Below are 18,461 nucleotides of genomic sequence, written 5' to 3' on the forward strand. Positions count from 1 at the left end.
TCTAGTGGTCCATCACCCAGGGGTGATGAGAGGGGTGCCGACAGTGGGCGGGCTGTATTGAAAGGATTCCTTCAAGTTCGAATGGTTCCTTCGTACTGAAATCGCAGCGCAGCGCAGTGAAAAATGCAATAGTCCGAAGGAGAATAAAAGAAGCACAATAGTGAGGGAACAAGGACTGCCAATGCTTACCATGGCACTCTCATATGCCGCTTTCTTGCCTTGCCTATATCTGTCTATCTCTGCATGCGTCCCGTTCCTGTGGCCCAAGAGCTGGCCTAGTGGAGTGCATACATCCATGGATACTTGATTCACGTCTTTGCATCTCATCACAACGCGGACCGAAATGCAGAATCAAAACAAGTCAACAAAAATGTTCTTGATCGCTCACCCCTGGGTAATCCATCATTCGAACGAAGCCTGGGGCTTGCTGAGATGATCTCTCAGAGGTGCTTCGCGACCCATGCTAAGTTTTCCGACAAGGAACAAGGATGTATCCCATCACTTGGGAATAGAAAGAAAATAAGGCAGATTGAGAGCAGGTGGGGTTCAGAGAAGCTTCGAGCTGGTAGCCGTTCTGTAGGCCGCCAGTGCGACCAAGATACGCATCGAGGATATACCCGTCGTGGGGCCTGTTGTTGAGGCCATGACAGATCCATTATAAACAAACAAGCAAACAAACAAACAAATAGATGATCAATAGCGTGACGAGATCCCCAATCAGACAAACAGAACGAAACTTGCAAAAATGGTGACTCAGTCCAGGCTGATGGACTTGGCTCATATGATCAAGTACGTATCAGTCAGTCGGTTTCTGTCACCAACACAGCACAAATCAGGGCACGCGACAAAATTGGTGTTTAAACAGCCCATGGCTTTATGAATTTTTGAGTAACGGCGTTTCTAAGAGCTGATTCTGCGCCCGATACACGGGGTTACCGAAGCTCAAAGCGTTGTTCAATTCTTCTTCTGACGGTCCCCTCCCTATCCTTAACTAACCCTGTTAGAGGGTCGCTGTCGACTACGTCCTAGTCGCTGATCTCAATCCCTTCTCCCCCGAGCCTCTCCAAATGTGCTGGTATCGTAATTCTTGGTCCATGCTCTGCCCCCAGGGAATAGCACATCCAAGTTGGTAATGAAATTTGTAGAACGCCATCAAACTCCTCCAATCGTACCTCCCAGCCCCCCCCTTCCCGACTCAACTCCTCCCAAGGCGTATCAAATAAATATCAACAAGAGAATGCTTGAAGGTCAAAAAGACGACTGTTTTCGCCGCCACCAGATGTCGAAGGCCTGCTCCATATTTCGCCTTGAGGTGTGCATCCTCGTCGTTTTTCGGTATATTCTTGGTTGCAATGCATGTCTAAACAAAAGAAATTTCATGAAGTATTCGAAGGATCGTTAAAGGTATGAGTTGATTGAGTAGATGATCGTTTTGAGTGTGAACATGATGAGTGGGGTAGATAGTGATTCGCTCAGTAGGTTTATTCCACCTTTCGTCTCTTGCCCTTTGGTGCTGGTGCCATTCTGGGTGTGTATGTGACAGTTCTTGTCACTACCTCTCGGATGTGTCGCACGCTTGTCCGTGAGGCCTTCTGCTTCTTCTCTAGTAGGCGAGCCTTGAGAGCAGCGTCCCAGTCAAACACTGAATGGACCGGTCTGGCACTGAAGGGTGATCGAGCGGTGCTTGCGCTCAATGGCGAGTCAATATTAGAGACGCTGGGACTGGGAGGCACCTTGAGGCTGGGGAAACAGGCAGGGCCAGTGGGAGGAGCAGACATAGGCGTGGAGCAGGTGAAGGGACTAGGGGGCACCATAGGAGCCGTCGCTGGGGGAGTTGGACGGGCAAATTTCTTTGTAGTGCTTGAAGCTGAAGTCGGAGGAGTGCCTTCTTCACTCTTGCTGGAGGTGTCGGTTTCCTCGCTAGTCGCCGTATCTGGGAGCGAGTCTGGGGTGGTCTGCCCTGAGCTCGTAGCTGGGGAGTTGAGAGCCATAGCCTTGGTGAGGAAGTCGGTATAGGCCATGGGTGGGCTAATAGGCGTCTTGAGAAAGTCTGGATCAGGTTTAAATGTAAATGAGACGGCCGAGATGGGCGTTGCCGATGTGATCTCTGAAGGAAAGGTAGCGGTGACGGGAGTGGTAAGCTTCCCCAACTTAGGCTTGGCGGTAGGCATGATGATGGTTGAGTTGACGTGGTTGTCGAGATCAAGACTGATGATTATGGGCGAGTTGAAGAGCCTGGGTTGTGTTGAGTATATGAACCAGCAGCCAATCTCAGATGGTGGGGATTAGGAGTACAGGCAGATAGAAGCAGCGAGTGAACTGACTGACTGACTGACTGGAAAAGAAGCGAAGGTGAGAGGGTAGCAAAGGCAGCAACAGACGATTATAAGGAAAGGACTGCGTCAAGTATTTGGCGCCAGAGGATGAAATTGGGGAGAGGTGGGCGCTTGAAGAAGTGAAGGGGGTGTGAAGCAGTTAGAACAATGTGGGGCTATGACGGGCTGTGAGAGTGAAGGGGTAGAGGGGTGTAATGAAAGAGACGGCCCCAGCTGGAGGTGTGGATAGGTAGGTAAGGTAATCTACCATACGGGATACCACCAGGCTGGGGCCGGGCGCGTGTACTTGAGCCCGTACCAGACACGAACAACCACCAAAGCACCATCAGAAGTAGGGAAACGCAGGACGATAGGTAGAACAGCGACAACACAGCAATAACAAGCGCGTACAGAGATGCAGGATCAGGCCAAGGAGGGCGGTAACTACACAAGAGACCGTGCCATAAGCCCGTGAAGGGATGTGTGGTTGTAGTTATCATTGATCTGTTGCTCTTCTCTGAGTTCTCTGCATCACTTCGCAGCGTGTTCAGCTTGTCTCATGGTCTGTGTGGTCTGCAAGCTTGCGACGTGAAGATGTGACTGTGTGGTTCTGCCAGCCGGACAGTGACAGTTGTGCAGTATTATGCTACACAATGTCACTCTGTCTCCGCTAGACCTTTGTTACCGCACAGCAGCCGCCAATGGGTAGTTGGTTGGTGGGTGGGCGTCATGCTGGTGACCAAGAGAATTCAGGTTGGTTGTGTTAGACTGCTTGGACTGACTGCACAACTCTTGTGTCTACCTGAGGTAGTTGATGGTTGATGGTGTCGTGGCAGAATAATTCCAAGCCAACGCCTGTACCCAAGCTGTGATTGAGGTCTCGTAAACTCTCTTCTTTTTCAGGTGAGAAACACGAGCAATAGTACTGGACATGTTGGTCGGCGGCTCAACATTTCAGTGTCCATTCATCATGGTTGGTGGGCAGCCAGCGAGACGAGGCGCTGTGATGGTTGTAAGTTGCAAGGGCCGAAAGGTTGGATTGGGATTGGCTGACTTTGGCGGTGATAGTCGCGTTAAAAGCAGCATCAACCGCCTACGCCAACTCGAGAATAGGGCCAGGCAACTGACAGGGGGCGGGACGTCTGCTGATTCGATGGAACAGGGGGTCAATCAAGTGTCCCTAATGGGAGTTTAGTTAGCCTCTTTGCTTTTTTTATTCTCGAATACGCCCTAGTCACCTGTCATCCTGGCTGAAATCTCCCTCTCAGGGAGCTGTTTGGTCGCCGGAGCCGTTGTTGGCGCCGGGGATGGCTTCCTGGCCCAGATGGTCGGGAGGAATGTGATTCGACCAAGGCAGGACTCATAGTAAGCCTGGGAAAACACATGCGCAACTCTCTCCGGCTCTCACAAACTGGTCTGTTTTTGGCTCACGGCGTGTCAAAGTACCGAACGAATAGGATCTCATCCATGGCCTTTTTCGCAATTCTGACAGCGACGAGGTAGGTTTGATGCTGACGAGTAACGGTTGATGCTTTGCAGCTGGATGGCTTTTTGGTGAATTCTTTCGTAACTATTACGAGGATGAAGCTGGTTTGTCTTATCATTGAGGGCTATCTCGGGTCACAGTTAATGAATGATGGAGGGGAACCTGGGAACACCTGGTGTGCTTAGAAAGGGATGAAAAGTAATCTAAAAATTCTATTTTGAACAAATTAGTGTAGTTAAGTATGAATTCCCTAGGTAGGCATTCACTTTAATGCAAGAATATTAGAACTTAATAAAGTTATGTTTTCTTCGTAATACTTTCGGAGATTTAATTACAATTCTCTTTAAGCATCTCCAACAAATATGCCCTCAGCTAGTCTTCCTCCTCAACTGAAAGTGTATATACCTTGATCACTACTTCAACTGGCTCCATCCTTGATCTCAATCATGATGGGAAAGTTCGCAACCGGCAACAACTCCTGACGTGACGCTTATTGGGTGAGTTGTCAACCAGGATGAACATCTCGGCGAATAAAAGGTGTGGTCGGCCAATTCCAATGAGTGGTCATGTTTGTTGCCGTCAACTAACAGGAGATACCAATCAGCGACCAGGGACTTTTCCTACAAGACAAATGACCACCAATCAGCGGCTGAACATTAACGACTTGCCATGCAGCATCAAACCAGAGATTGGTCGGTCAGGAATACCTTCAAACAGCCAATGACCTTGATAAAGACATTTGGGCTGCAAGTCGACGCGCGCGCAAATAGACTCGAGCTGGTTGCAAGGGCTCTGACAAATTCGTTTACGGAACCTCATTGTGTACGAAAACCGATACTGTGGTTGGCTTCGATATATCGGCCTTGTCTGGCGATACGCGAGACAACTCGGTGGCCTCGGTCAACTCTGGTTGGAGAAGCGCGCGTCAAGGCGAGGCATAATTGTTGCAGCTATTCTTGATGGGTTGCTTGACCAACACGTATTAGACCGTTCAATCTTCAAACAAAACACATGGCACAGGAAATGTATAATTGGCTCTCCCGGCATACTATCCATAAGCGCCATTGATAATGGATGTCAGGACGAGTTTGTTGAAGACACATCATGGGCCGCTCTTGTAGACTTTGGTCTTGGTTATCGCTCCAGACATGGCGTCACGCGTATGACCAGCAGTTGGTCTGAACTTCTGAAGCGGCGGTTGCTCGAGGTACTGAATATGATGACCAATACCTGCGCTTGTTGGTCATGCATCTGGATCATTGTCATTCTTTACTGTGTCGCGCGCTCAACAGAGTTCGGTGGTATAACAAGTGATGATACAGGATACAATACCGAGATCTATGAAAGATAGGCTTCATGTCGCAGTCAAGAAGCCCTGATATGATATAACGGCGGCCTAGGTCGGCTCCCCCGTCCCGCTAACCATGGTCTATTGTGGTTTGTACCGTTCATGGATGAACGGCGTATGGGTATTGATGCTGGACCGACTAGATAGGTGAAGGAAACCTCAATATCCCTTGCTGACTACCTACCTAGCTTGGTAGATAGCGACTTCTGTGACAGATAACTTCCACACCTGCACTGTCCGAGCAGGTAGCCCTGTGGTCCTACACTTTGACTGGGTACAGGGTAACAGTGTCATCGTTAACCTACCTTGATCTTCAACAACACTCACTACATATGCCATCCTGCTTTCGACCCAATAGAGTCAGGGAAGATAATGAGGTTAGAAACTAGGCTCGAAATTGATTTTCGGCCAGCAAAACCATAGAGGGAAACTCACTCTCAGCTCTATTGCCTGAATTTGCACTGACTTTGCTGAGGTACCCTAGGTAAAGTGCCTTCGAACACCTCTACTTCGCTCTAGACTATAAAATCGCATAAAAACCGGACAGCATAAAATGTATTCACTTGACTCAACCAGTGCTAATGTACCACCGCGAGGTATATCTGAGTAGGTGTTTTGTTAATTAGAAATTCCCTTTAGGTAGTCACCGCCAACCTTAGATAACCCAGGACGATACCCGTTAGAACTCCTGGTTGACTATGACCGTGGGTTTCAGGTTACCTCAATTACAGAACACAGACCTCATGTATACTGCTTAAGTAAAATATAGAGATATCATTACGTCTACTGCATATTAAGTATCTCAGAACGCTTTAAGAGAAATCAGGAGGGAGATATTTAAAAGACGGTTGACTACCTTAATAAGCGTCACATAACACCACGACCCACCTTCTTTTCCAGACTGGAGCCTGACTGCCCGCCTGCCTGCCCACATAAGCCCGGGTCTCTGCTGCCTGCTATCGTGCCTTCCGATCCAGCTCCCCCACCGTACCGTCCCGCCTTCCCGTGCTAGGTTAATGGTCGGGCAGTCCGGTTAACTGCTGTGAGGTGGAAAGAGAGTGTGTGACTTTTATTTATCATCATCTTGAAGGCCGCTGTTTCAACAAAAATCTTCTTTTCCATCAACAACCTGCTTGTCTCCTCTTTACGCTCACTGTTGTCGACTTTGTCAAGACGGCCAATACATTTTAGCACAGGCCTCGTTTCCCCCTGCTGGGAACCATATTACAGCGTGTTTCTGCCTACCGTACCTACCTATGCCGAATTCAATGGCCCTGGCTCCGTCATAGGCACCCCTCTTGGCCTCACTTGACCCTGACTCGACCCTCCGTCACAACTCGCTACAGTGCCATTCCATTCCATACCTACCATACATCATCCTACCTTACCCCAGGCTATACGTACTTGGGTCCTTTACATAAGGCTATCTGCTGTTAGTCACCCGCCCTCAAACGCCAACGCCACCTTCGATTTCTGCTCTGTACCCTCAGACATCCTTCCATCCTTGGTCTTCTCCCAAGACCTCCCTTAAACCGCCACGATTCCCCCCACCACGAGGAAGCGGAAGGCTGCTGAGGCGACGATTTCCTCTGCCAACAGAGACGAAGAGCCCAACAAGAGAGTCATCGCCTCAGCTGCCGTCGTAGACAAACACGCTCTGCCCCCAACTCCACTCACCACCGCCAGCAACCCCATGGATTCCGAGGAGGAATACATGTCGGCTCTTTCGAGCGACGACGAGATAATGCAAGACGATAGCGGCGATGAGATCTCCGCAGGTGAAGGTGTGTTTCCCAATATCCTCCACGACCCCCCATATTCGATCACCTTGGTTACTAATGATGTTGACATCACAGATTTCGATGACGAAGAGTTCGACGAGCCCGATCCTGACTTTGGTCTGATTAAAGATGCAGAGAAGAAGAAGAAATCCGCACATGTAGTATCATACAAAGTTTATGAACCGAGCGATATTCAACGCCAACAGGATGACATGATCAGCGAAGTCAACATGATTTTAGACATGCAGAAAGAGGACGCGGCCATCTTGCTTCGCCATTTCCGATGGAACAAAGAAAGGTTGCTTGAGGATTATATGGACAGACCAGAAAAAGTCCTCGAAGCTGCTGGATTAAGCAGCAATACATCTAGCCCCCCAAAGCTGGAGGTTATCCCTGGTTTCACATGCGACATATGCTGTGAGGATGAGGAGGGCCTCGAGTCATTTGCCATGAAATGTGGTCATCGGTACTGTGTTGATTGCTACCGGCACTACTTGACACAAAAGATCCGTGAAGAGGGTGAGGCTGCTAGGATCCAATGCCCCTCTGATGGATGCGGTCGCATCCTTGACTCAGCGTCACTTGATGTTCTGGTCACCCCAGCACTCGCAGATCGATACCAAGAACTACTCAACAGAACGTATGTCGAAGACAAGGACAATTTTAAGTGGTGTCCTGCCCCAGACTGCCCCAACGCTCTCGAGTGCGGCGTCAAGAAGAAGGACCTGAGCAAGATCGTCCCTACTGTCGAGTGTCGATGCGGGTATAGATTCTGCTTTGGTTGTCCGAACCCCGACCACCAACCAGCTCCCTGTGAGCTCGTTAAGAAATGGCTCAAGAAGTGCGCCGACGACTCAGAAACAGCCAACTGGATCTCGGCTAATACCAAAGAATGCCCAAAGTGCAACTCGACGATCGAAAAGAATGGAGGCTGCAACCATATGACTTGTCGAAAGTGCAAATATGAGTTTTGCTGGATGTGTATGGGACTTTGGTCTGAGCACGGCACCAGCTGGTATAACTGCAATAGATATGAGGAAAAGAGCGGATCTGAGGCTCGTGATGCACAAGCTAAATCTCGGACGTCTCTTGAACGATATTTGCACTACTACAACCGATATGCCAACCACGAACAATCGGCCAAGCTCGATAAGGATATTGCTCAAAAAACCGAAAAAAAGATGGTTCAGCTTCAGACAGCTTCGGGAATGTCCTGGATTGAGGTTCAGTATCTCAATTCCGCGTCCCAAGCTCTCCAAACATGTCGACAAACGCTCAAGTGGACATATGCTTTTGCTTTTTATCTCGCCAGGAACAACCTGACAGAGATTTTTGAGGATAACCAGAAGGACCTCGAGATGGCCGTGGAGAACCTGTCTGAAATGTTCGAGAAACCCACTGCAGAATTGTCTGACCCCAAACTCAAGGTTGATATCATGGACAAAACTTCATACTGCAACAAGCGTCGCGTCATTCTCCTTGAGGATACAGCCGAGAACCTTGCAATTGGTATTGTCACCCTGATCCCTTCCATTTTTCCGTTCATTTGACTGATGTTCGTGCCTTTAGGTAAATGGATATTTAACGCGGACCTATTAGCTGCGACCACTTCTGCGCCTGTCAACCGTCGCTAAGGCTCAATCATGACACGATGCCAGAATCATCACCAGCTTCTGTCGAGCACAGAATTGGCTATTTCAGCACAAAGAAGTCAGAGAAACCATTGGCCTAGATACCAACCATTGCCGTATATCAAGGCTATGGCTCCGGTGGCTGACTGTCTTACTCAACCTTGAACTTGCACAAACATCGGATTTGGTGAATGTAGCACAGCAAGGTTACGCAGGAGAAGAAGATTCGCCCAAACCTGGTGGCTGCCCTCGTATCTACATGGCTGACTAGAATTTGGCCCCATCATTTGTTCTTACTTGCTGTTCTTCCATAGTTCCCTCGTCGTCAGTCACCGTGACCTGCTACCCCCTGGAAATTGACGAGGCATGGGATCATGGCGTTGGCCTGTTGCCAAAGGCGTTGGCGTGAAGAAAGGGTTATACTGCTGGAGCCTGGAAGATCTCGGTTTTATAGACTTGTTATGGCATGGTGTTTTCAGCTCTCAATGGTACGGATCATGATATTCAATAAGTGGGCACATAAATGAGAACAATCACATATGCTTTGTTTGCTTTTTTAGATATTCAAGAATGACTATAGTGTAGCACTGCTACAAATCGCACCAAGGCAATCTTCGTGACGACATAACCTATTCCCAAACTCAAGTGATGGTGAGGGTCATACAGACTGGATGCAATTGGGGACGTTGTGGTCCAAATTGTATTATTTTATAATCTCAGTCACAAAATGATATTGCCAAAACGCCTATCTGATATTTGACTTACCCATGGTGTCTTCCGTTATTAAATGCATAGACACTGACACACTAGTTCCGTAAGACACCAGCTCCGCCCATGGTCTGTTCTCCCCGTACAGTTTAACTGCAGTTACAACGTAAGAGTACAAGGATAAAAGGAAGAACGCCCAATAAATGCTATGTTCATTACGACCAGTCTCACATCGAAGACCTTGTTGACTGTAAGATGAGAGAGGTTTCAAAGCAAGGATGTAAGTTCTATGCGAATGCAAAACGTGATAAGTTGAGTTTCTTCGGAGGAAGGTCGACCTCATCTTCGTCTTCCTCGTCACTAGCGGGGATGATTTGATCTTCGCTTCCACATTTATTAAGATCCGCAACCTCATCCAGATTGACCTTGGGTAAGGGTACAAATGCAGGGTTGATAGGTACACCAGAGAGGAATTGTTTATCGGTGTTGTTGCGTGGTTTCGGCAGCTTGGGGGACATGGGGCCGTTCATCGCACGAGCACCAAGACGCTGCAGAGGCGTCATGCGAGAAGCTGCAGTTGATGGTGCAGTTGAGGGGGTAGATGCGGCACTAAAGACGGAAGAGCGGCGTGATGCAGTTGAAGCAGGTGTCTCGGCTGGCTTAGTATAAGTGAACTGGCGAATATCTGGTCTTGAGGGGGTAGAAGAAACCCGCGATGCAGAAGCCGCAGACGAAGGTGGAGGCATGGAAGCGTCACAGGATGACATGAGGGTCTCGTCATCCTTGACGAACGAGACCTGGCTCTCGCTGTCTGCAGTTGTTGAAGTCTCTTGGCTCTGTTTCTCTTCAAACACCGAGACACTTTTATTGGGTTTATCGGCAGGCTTCCAACCCTCAAAATCAGGTAGGGCCAGAAGCGCTTCGTCGAGCGAATCATCAGAGAACAGATAAGCATCGCTCTTCGCCCGCCTTGGACTCCTCCGTAGTTTCGGTGCAGGGAAAAACCTGCTCTTTTGTGGCAAATCTTCCTCAGGTCCAGCCTCGTTGTCGTCACACAAACGCGCTTTCTTGGGCGGTCGGTTGGCAGGGTCAGTCGAAGCGACGGCAGTATTGCGGCAAGGCTCGGTGCCTACAGAAGACGTACGCCTTGTGGTAGTAGGACTGTTGACAAAACTGTTGAGCATGTTGGTAATGGGCTCCGTACGGCGGCGATGAAGTCTTGGGGATGTGCGGGTGCGATTCACATCCGACCCCCGTGAGTGACTCGGAGCAGCCTGGGTTGTTTCATCCAGATACGGCCTGGGGAGCGGAAACACACGGGGTACCAATCCTCCTCCAGTAATCTGGGAAACCCTCTGAGGGTCAACTTCAAAACAATTGGGATCCATCTCACCCATGGGTATCCGGCTGGATCCCTTGAAGTAAGAGCTGATTGGCTTCATCGTAGGCGGAGGCTGGTCAGTGGCACCATGAGCTAGCTGTGAATGCCTTCTCTTGGACGGTGTTGTCGAGGTGACAATTAAAGTCTTGGTGATTGGGTTCATGTCGCCTCTGGCGATAGATCGTGCTATCTCAGGCTCTACAAAGGCTCCGATGAAGGGCATCTCCTCTGCCGTCCGTACTCCGTCCAGATCTGTAAGGTGAACCAGCTCCCGCTTGGTAGGACAAAAAACCCACTGATGCAGGAACGTCAGTTCGGCTTGGTAGAACTGCGTCAAGTAATTTTCGGACACCTTCTTCCCCTGCATCTGAACCATCCGGACTATCCGTTCTGGTGCCTTTGTCTTGCGAAGCATACGATACGCTGTCTTTAACCCCATGCCTGGGAGTCCGCGCAAATAGTCGCAACCACTGAAGATGGCCATTCGTCGAAATTCGGTATCAGACCAACCAGTCAATGAGACCTCTCTGCAGGCACAGAAATCCTTGCGGTTGATCTCTATACAGTTGCCATATTGGTCCAGTTTGGTGAGAAGCTTTTTAGCGCCGAAAACAAGGAGGTCAGAGTCGTCGGAGATGATGCCATTGATGAGACCCTGTCGCTCGAGATAGACAAGTTGTGCGTCGGCTTCGTAGGGGGCGACAATGTAAGGAATATCAAGCTTTTTGAGCAGTTGAATGAGAGCAGATGCCATCTCGGGAGTGATGTCGATACATTTCTGGAACTCCTGTGTGGCCTGGGCAGGCTTTCCAGCGCGCAATAGTTCCATTGCAGCCCTTTTCTTCTCATTTCTTTTCGTTTCCCGAGATTCTTCTGTAGCAGCTTTGCTTGGGAGAAAATCGCCATCGAATACCATGTAGGGTGTCACACCAAAATGTCGAAGCATGCGTACTCGATTCATGGCAGCATGTAGGTATCTGGTAGTGATATTAGCGTGCTTCGTTGTCGTACAGTTGACTTCTCCAACTTACTTTTGAGTTGGCTTTCCCTGACCAAGCTCTAATGCACAGCAATAGGCGGCACGATGGAGCCAACCATACGCGTCAACTCCGAGAATTTGGCCATCGTACTTTTTGAGCTGGGTCGGCTTCTGAATCGATTTGAGAAGAGGTAGAAGCCCTCAAGAACGGTCAGCTTATATAGAAAGAATTGGATATTCCGCGAGATATGTACCTGATACACCCATGTTGAAGACTGGAAGGCTGCAGTGCTAGTGGCGATTATTGTTCGTTGGGCTTTGCAGTCGCAGCCCCAAAAGGGACTTGGGCAGCTTCAAGCCAGAACGGTTTGTCTTTTCATGCGTCAACAATTAAACATTGAGATGGGCCGTAATGAGCTCTGTTGTGACGTGGATAGACGCGTCGAAAAGTTGATAAAGACGCGGTGGCGGATCGTGTAGCGGTATCGAGGGCGGCGATAATTAAATGAACAGATCGGTCTAGTAAAACAATGAAATTGGGATAGAACACAGCCAAGTCCGCAAACAAATATGAGTTACAATCTTGTCGAGAGGCTGAAGGTGCGGCCGCAGGTCAAAGGTGGTTGAAAGAGACGTCTCTGGAGGTGGAGATATTTTGCCTGTGATGATCAATAAGGTAGGTCAACAACCTCGGACTAAAAAGCACTTAGTGGGCTGCCTTGGCTGGGACGCGACCCCTGAAGCTTCCGTTTTAATGGGCTCCATAGGCGCGTCGATAGGCGCGGTGTTTCCATTCCTTAGATCACTGAACCCCTGGGATAAGCCTAGTTCCCGCTGCCCGGTATTTCCCTAGCAACTTGAGATCGATAAATACCCCACTGAAGATGTCGTAGTTACCCTGCAACTTTAATGCATTATATTTGCGACTTACCTATTTATCGGCGAATGAGACATATGAACCATAGAAACTTGATATTAGTCCCAGGTATGCGCCATGCCTAGGTAATGTTGATCGAAAATCACTGCATTAGCTGTATGGTAAAATTGGTAGTTAAAGTACCCTATCTCTCAAGCCACTATCACTTACCATCCAGTCGCGACGAATCCATATACAATGATCAAATCAACCAAATATTAAAAACACTGAATATGCGTGCGACCGAGGAATCAATAAGGGAAATAAGCACAGAAAAGATATTATAATATTTTCTACTGAGACATAAATACATATACTAAAGTGTTTTGTCGATTCAGTAAGCCACCCTCAAAAGTCGACTGTATATGCATAGAAACCTTACTGGCCCATCATGACAGCTGTGGAGCACTAAAAGTTCCCATGTCAGAAAGAAAAAAAAATCCTTGCAAGTCATAGCCACGACCTCGCAGTTTGTACAAGCCGACTATATTCATATTCAGCACCCAAAAGATAAAGAATCGCCATGCCTACCACCCTTCACAAGACACGCAAGCAGATTTCCAAAAAGAGAAATGGTGTCATTAATGCTCTACATGAAAAGTCCAGAGACTCAATGCGCCTTCACAAAGCTGGTGTAAGAGATCAGCGTATCGAGAAACTTGCAGCTGCCAGGAGTAAAAAGGAACAACCTCTAGGTACACTATACACAATCGAGTCGGCCAACTCTTAAAATATCTAACTGCCTTTTAGTCGACCGTGTTGCTTTCTTTCAACAAGCTCTACGCCTTAAAGACAGAGATAACAAAGGCGCCCCGGAAATTGATGAGGTTCAGCGCATGATTCACACGTAAGTCTGGAGGAAGATTCCTAGTTACAAAGGCTACTAAGGAAGTCCTAGTTTCGTTCATCAATATGATGAAGAGTATAATGAAGCTAAGAAGGCCCGTCGCCCTGGCCGTCCTGCTAGTGTGAAAGAGGACCTTCTCAAAGCCAAAATCAACATACTGGAGGAAGAGTACAAGGGTGGTTTTGGTACGTTCTGTGAACCTACATGGATGATCGAGGGAATTGACATTGTGACAGTTATGCCTGATCTCTTGGACAATGCAAATGTGAATGCACTTCACCTTTGGGAAGGCTCCTGGTCATATCTCACTCAATTGAAATGGGTCAAGGTCAACAGTGAAGGCCAAGTCAGACCGACCAGCTTCCCATCGGGCGGCACCAACTGAGTATCTGGCATATCAGGATGCCTTGAATCAATAACACAACTGGAAGTGGGTGACTGCCGTCTTATACCCCGGCGAGCTCAACCACGCAGTAGTTGTACAAGAATTACTTGAAAGACCGGGCCAAAGCGGCGAGATCATAACCCCCATCAAGTGCTCAGCATGAACACCAAGAAAGTGCAATACAAACCGCTTCTATAGGTCCGATGAACAACGGATATATCGCCACCATCCTCTTACCGCAAACAACGCGGGAAGATTCTAGAAGAGCAATAGACACGAACAAGCTGCCTGGACATCCCATCCATGATCTTGAGTGATGGGTAGGTATCGTGTTGGAGGATGACTTCATTCACACGATCAGATTGGAATTAGATGGAGAGAAAAAGAGTCTACAAGTCTTCCTGCGTTTACAATTCTTACATTACCCACAGCTCTGCAGTTATTCCACATCGATGGCGACTCAAATTACATGATGTTCAAACGGGGAAATCTTTTGGCAAGGGAAAAGTTACCTGAACCGTCCCAGCATTTCTATACCCATGACTAGCCTATGGACTGCCTATTATATAATGCAAGTTTCATTGAATGTTGATAATATTGGATGCTACTATGTTCAACTGCCAGTGATTTTCATCGGTGAAACTTCCATTGCTTCCCTTTGCACCCTTGAAGTGTTTCCACGCCACGTGATGGTAATGCCCCGCTCTGATTGAAGAGATCGTCCAGTCTGGGTCCAGTAAATTATTAGCAAACCCGCCGGAAAGTTGTCGTTCCCAAAAATTTCAGGACGAGCTTTTGAACTACTTTGGAAGCTTCTATCATCATCTATACAACACAAATTTCTTCCAATTCCCTCAACAACGACCTTTTCTTCTTACCTATACGCTTTATACAACTTTATACCAGTCCCTCAATAATTTAATCACAATGTTCTCTGCCCGCAACGTCGTCCGATCTGCGCCCCGCGCTGTCTCCCGACTCTCAGGCGTTGCTCTGCGACAGACCGCCCGTCCCAGCGCCTTCACCAAGGCTGCTTCTGCCCTACGACCCGCCCAGGCTGCATTCTCTACCACAAGCCTCCGTAAGGCTACCGAGAACGATGGCGAGCTTAGCGCCAAGCTCGAGAGCGAGATCAAGATCGAGGAGGACATCAAGGCCAGCGAGCAGGACCCTGCCAGCATCAAGGACTTCTTGAACAACAGTGCCTTTGAGCTCGTTGACACACCCGGCCAGGAGATTGTCAAGCTGGTCCGTGACTTTGGCGATGAGAAGTCAGTATTCGCAACTCCCATTGGTTTCAATAGGCAACTAACAACGCTATTGCAGGATCACCGTCAGCTTCTCCATTGCCGACATCACCAACTATGACCCCTACGCTGAGGAGAGCGCACTCGAGGAGGAGGGCTTTGAGGATGAAGGCGCCCAGGGCAGCCAGCGCAACGCTCGCGCCAACGAAGAAATCGATGAGGAGCTCGACGAGGATGCCGAGGAGGAGAACAACCCCCCCATCAACCTGTCAATTGTTGTCGAGAAGCCTGGCAAGGCCTCTGGCGCCCTTAACATCGATGCCAGCGCTCAGGACGGGCACATTGTTGTCGAGAATCTCTTCTATTACACCGACGCCTCAGTCGCCAAGGTCGAGAGCCCCGACGCCGCCCAGAAGCGTGCTGATGTCTACCCCGGACCTCCTTTCGGCAGCCTCGACGACGACCTGCAGGTCCTCATGGAGCGCTTCCTCGAGGAGCGCGGCATCACCCAGGCCCTCGCTGTCTTTGTTCCCGATTATGTCGATGTCAAGGAGCAGCGAGAATACACCCGATGGTTGAACAACGTGAAGGCTTTCATTGATGCTTGAAGCGGCTGATGAGTCAATCAATGCAATGAAAAGTTTCTCACGATAGGGAAGAGCAGAGGAGTCTTCGGTTTCAGAAATGATGTATTAAAAGTAGGAATTGCCACTCTTGTACTATAGGATAAGATCCACGAGATCAAATGCATGCTAAGATATGTGTAACGATGCGATGTCAGCTCTACTATGCCCTTTTGAGATTGCGATGAGTATATTATGTTAATTAGTTGACTGATTTGACCTGTCACGATTTTTGAGCGAAGTCGATAGTAAGTAATGCATCGTTCAAGAGGATCTTGCTATCTTGTCAGCAATAATCCTGGGCCTCAAAAACTCCCACAACTCCAAATAACGAGTGCGCAAGCCCGCCATGCATTTTCGGGGTTCATCAACTTCTGATTCAAATACCGCCCCCGTGCTACTCTCCGGCGCAATAAAGCTCTATCCCAGAAGTGTCTTTCTGACACAGAAAAGTCCAAAAGAAATATGTCGTCTAACAATCCCAACTATGCTCCTCAATTTCCCTTCAGTTGTTCGTGTTTGCAGCAGAAAACCGCATCTAATGCACGACACAATCGAAACCTCAAAGCAAAGACGAACGTCTACATGATTCCTTCGAGCGACCAGTCACCCTTCTGCGCCCGTTCAAGGACCTCGCGGCCCTTGTCGGTCAGATCGGGCTTGCCATCGTTACCGGTGACATGTTTAAAAAAGACGGGCTGCCACGTTTCCTTGTTGGCCTCACGTTGCCGGGCCTTCTCGCGCTGGGCTTCTTCGAGCTCGACCTTCACCTGGGTAGCCTTGCCATATTGTTTAGCGTGGATAGCATCTGTAACACCACCCCAAAGGGTTAAAGACTCGTTGGGGAGCTGTTTTTCCTTGGGAGGGATGATCTTGGGCGCAACACTGAGGGGTGCAATATCGATAATGGTGTATTGCTCTTCCACGGGTACAGATTTCTGCCACCAGTTAGACTTTTGTACTTGAACACAGTAAGATTACCACTTACAACTGGTCTGGGACCGAGAGTAAAAACAACCTTCTCCTTCCATGGACCACTCAACCGAGCAAGGACATCTTCATCAGGCACGTCTTGAACTCGAGACTTGTCATCGTTATCAGGATCATACTTGAAGACAACGCCATCAATCTTGTTTGTTGTGCGTCCCAGCCAGCCCTCCTCCACATAGTGCAGAATGACCTTGATCTTGGTCTTGGGGCATGTGATGTAAGCGAATTCGCTGACCGATACGCTCAAAGCTCCGCGGAGAAGACCGCCCAGATGGGCCGCCGGGTGGGTAAGCTGGTAGGTCTCCCCATCACGCTTTTCGAGGGTTATGAAGATGCCCATGTTGTGTTCACCGGGAAGGACCTTGACGGAGGTACCTGTGAACTTGGCAGTGATCTGGTCAAAACCGCGGGCAGTGATACCCTTCTCGGGGCAGGTGACATTGAAGGCGCTCACAGGGGGGTGATGTGAGGTCTGCTCAGTAAGATACGAGACGCGAATAAGCTTGTCGTCCTTTGCAGCGCCATGCTGAGGCACAGACAGTGAGACGTTTGAAGCGTTCTTATCACTCTTCGCTGCCACTTTCAGCGCTGAAAGGCCACCCTTGGAGGTGCCATTAGTCTGTTGGAGGCTTGAAGTATCGATCTTCGGGGCGTTATCTTCAGTTTCCCAGTTGCACTACAAAACAGTCAGTGTTTCTGGTATCCAATCGCCATATGATTTCGTAATATCAGCGAAAGCTGAAAAAGCTCACGTACCCTGAAGAATTCGCCGAGACATGAATTGTAAGGTTTGCATGGCTTTCCTTTGGCATACTTCAGATCCTTCGTCAACCAAAAGCGCACGACCTCGAGCATTCGATCGAGAGGGTCATCGGAAGTGCCCATAGCAACGAAGGCATTGGGGGCATCGATATAGGTCCAGTATTCCAAGTTCGGGGTAGGCTCGAGCAACTGCGACGGCAGCGAGAATCTAACTGCTGCAAGATCTGAAACGCCGATGAACCTATCGTCGCAATAAGCGGTCAGCATTAAAAACGAATAATGGCATCATCCGTTGTGTTGAATCGAGAGTCTTTTTGCGTTGCCAGGTTTGCTTCCACTGCTTACTCCGCTCTACGTGGAGCGGAGCTGTCGTCCGATTTCGCTGGCTTGGACCCCAACAGAGCGGTGGAAGCTATCACGGCATGACATCGCCGATGGAGTAATTGTGAGTCTCTTACTTCTTCAAAATCCCCAGAAATGTTCGCAACTTGGAAGTATCGCTCTGCGTCTCGTCAGGCGCGTCGACCGTGGGTGGCGGTGTCGATGACGACATGGTCGTTGATAAGCTTGGGTTTGATGAAAGAAGACGATGCCGGCGGTAGTGGGCGATGCTGTCGATATGGCTTTGGTGAAGAGTAATGACACGTAGCAGGAGTTGATGCGATAGGAGTACAACAAACTGCTGCTAATATAGTAGTAGAAGAAAGACAATCCGGAGGACAAAAGAAAAGATGAGAGGTGGGAGCGAAGAAAAAAATAGAAGTCTTGGGTTGCAGACTGAATCGCAAAAGTCGAGAAAGGAAGCGGGCGGTGTTGTGGTGACGTTTTTGGCGGGGTGGGTTCTTAGTAGGTACTGGTCTGTTAGAGGCTCCTAAATGGAAGTTGGGGGGCTTCAGGTACCTGGTTAAAAGGCTTGTCCATGCTCACAACTCAGGTACCCTACATTATTTCACGCTTCTTGGCTCAAACGGCCTGAGATTGAACGCGAGTGCATCGGCGGCTCTGGATTGGTGGGGTGAGAAGCTTTGGTAAACGTTGAGATGGACTTTGCTCGAGCGTCTT

The 18,461-nt window shown here is 48.9% G+C and overlaps 6 protein-coding genes across 6 annotated transcripts; 3 read left to right on the top strand and 3 right to left on the bottom strand.

Moving 5' to 3' along the window:
• Positions 1-1,481: 1,481 nt before the first annotated feature.
• BKA55DRAFT_501112 (uncharacterized protein) lies at positions 1,482-2,171 on the bottom strand (the record flags this gene model as incomplete). The annotated part of the gene is made up of 1 exon (XM_046186794.1): positions 1,482-2,171. The coding sequence occupies one exon, from the start codon at positions 2,169-2,171 to the stop codon at positions 1,482-1,484; it is 690 nt and encodes a 229-aa protein (XP_046054866.1).
• Positions 2,172-5,379: 3,208 nt separating this feature from the next.
• On the top strand, positions 5,380-8,564 carry BKA55DRAFT_659778 (uncharacterized protein; the record flags this gene model as incomplete). The annotated part of the gene is made up of 3 exons (XM_046197541.1): positions 5,380-5,894; positions 6,707-8,439; positions 8,500-8,564. Exons 1-3 carry the CDS (start codon positions 5,848-5,850, stop codon positions 8,562-8,564), a joined length of 1,845 nt encoding a protein of 614 aa, XP_046054867.1. The 5' UTR covers positions 5,380-5,847.
• Positions 8,565-9,556: 992 nt separating this feature from the next.
• On the bottom strand, positions 9,557-11,896 carry BKA55DRAFT_589529 (PIN domain-like protein; the record flags this gene model as incomplete). The annotated part of the gene is made up of 3 exons (XM_046194948.1): positions 9,557-11,627; positions 11,682-11,829; positions 11,884-11,896. The coding sequence occupies 3 exons, from the start codon at positions 11,894-11,896 to the stop codon at positions 9,557-9,559; spliced, it is 2,232 nt and encodes a 743-aa protein (XP_046054868.1).
• Positions 11,897-13,068: 1,172 nt separating this feature from the next.
• BKA55DRAFT_684315 (translation machinery-associated protein 16) lies at positions 13,069-13,777 on the top strand (the record flags this gene model as incomplete). The annotated part of the gene is made up of 4 exons (XM_046198623.1): positions 13,069-13,240; positions 13,296-13,392; positions 13,444-13,577; positions 13,629-13,777. 4 exons carry the CDS (start codon positions 13,069-13,071, stop codon positions 13,775-13,777), a joined length of 552 nt encoding a protein of 183 aa, XP_046054869.1.
• Positions 13,778-14,704: 927 nt separating this feature from the next.
• Positions 14,705-15,632, top strand: BKA55DRAFT_684316 (mitochondrial glycoprotein; the record flags this gene model as incomplete). Its single annotated transcript, XM_046198624.1, has 2 exons — positions 14,705-15,048; positions 15,104-15,632. The coding sequence occupies 2 exons, from the start codon at positions 14,705-14,707 to the stop codon at positions 15,630-15,632; spliced, it is 873 nt and encodes a 290-aa protein (XP_046054870.1).
• Positions 15,633-15,915: 283 nt separating this feature from the next.
• Positions 15,916-17,771, bottom strand: BKA55DRAFT_162525 (uncharacterized protein). Its single transcript, XM_046184984.1, has 3 exons — positions 17,394-17,771; positions 16,636-17,313; positions 15,916-16,585 (listed from the first exon to the last, which is right to left on the bottom strand). Exons 1-3 carry the CDS (start codon positions 17,664-17,666, stop codon positions 16,229-16,231), a joined length of 1,308 nt encoding a protein of 435 aa, XP_046054871.1. The 5' UTR covers positions 17,667-17,771; the 3' UTR covers positions 15,916-16,228.
• Positions 17,772-18,461: the final 690 nt, after the last annotated feature.

This window comes from Fusarium redolens (genome assembly GCF_020744475.1).
Source record: "Fusarium redolens strain MPI-CAGE-AT-0023 chromosome Unknown BKA55scaffold_2, whole genome shotgun sequence".
NCBI classification, from domain to species: Eukaryota; Fungi; Ascomycota; class Sordariomycetes; order Hypocreales; family Nectriaceae; genus Fusarium; species Fusarium redolens.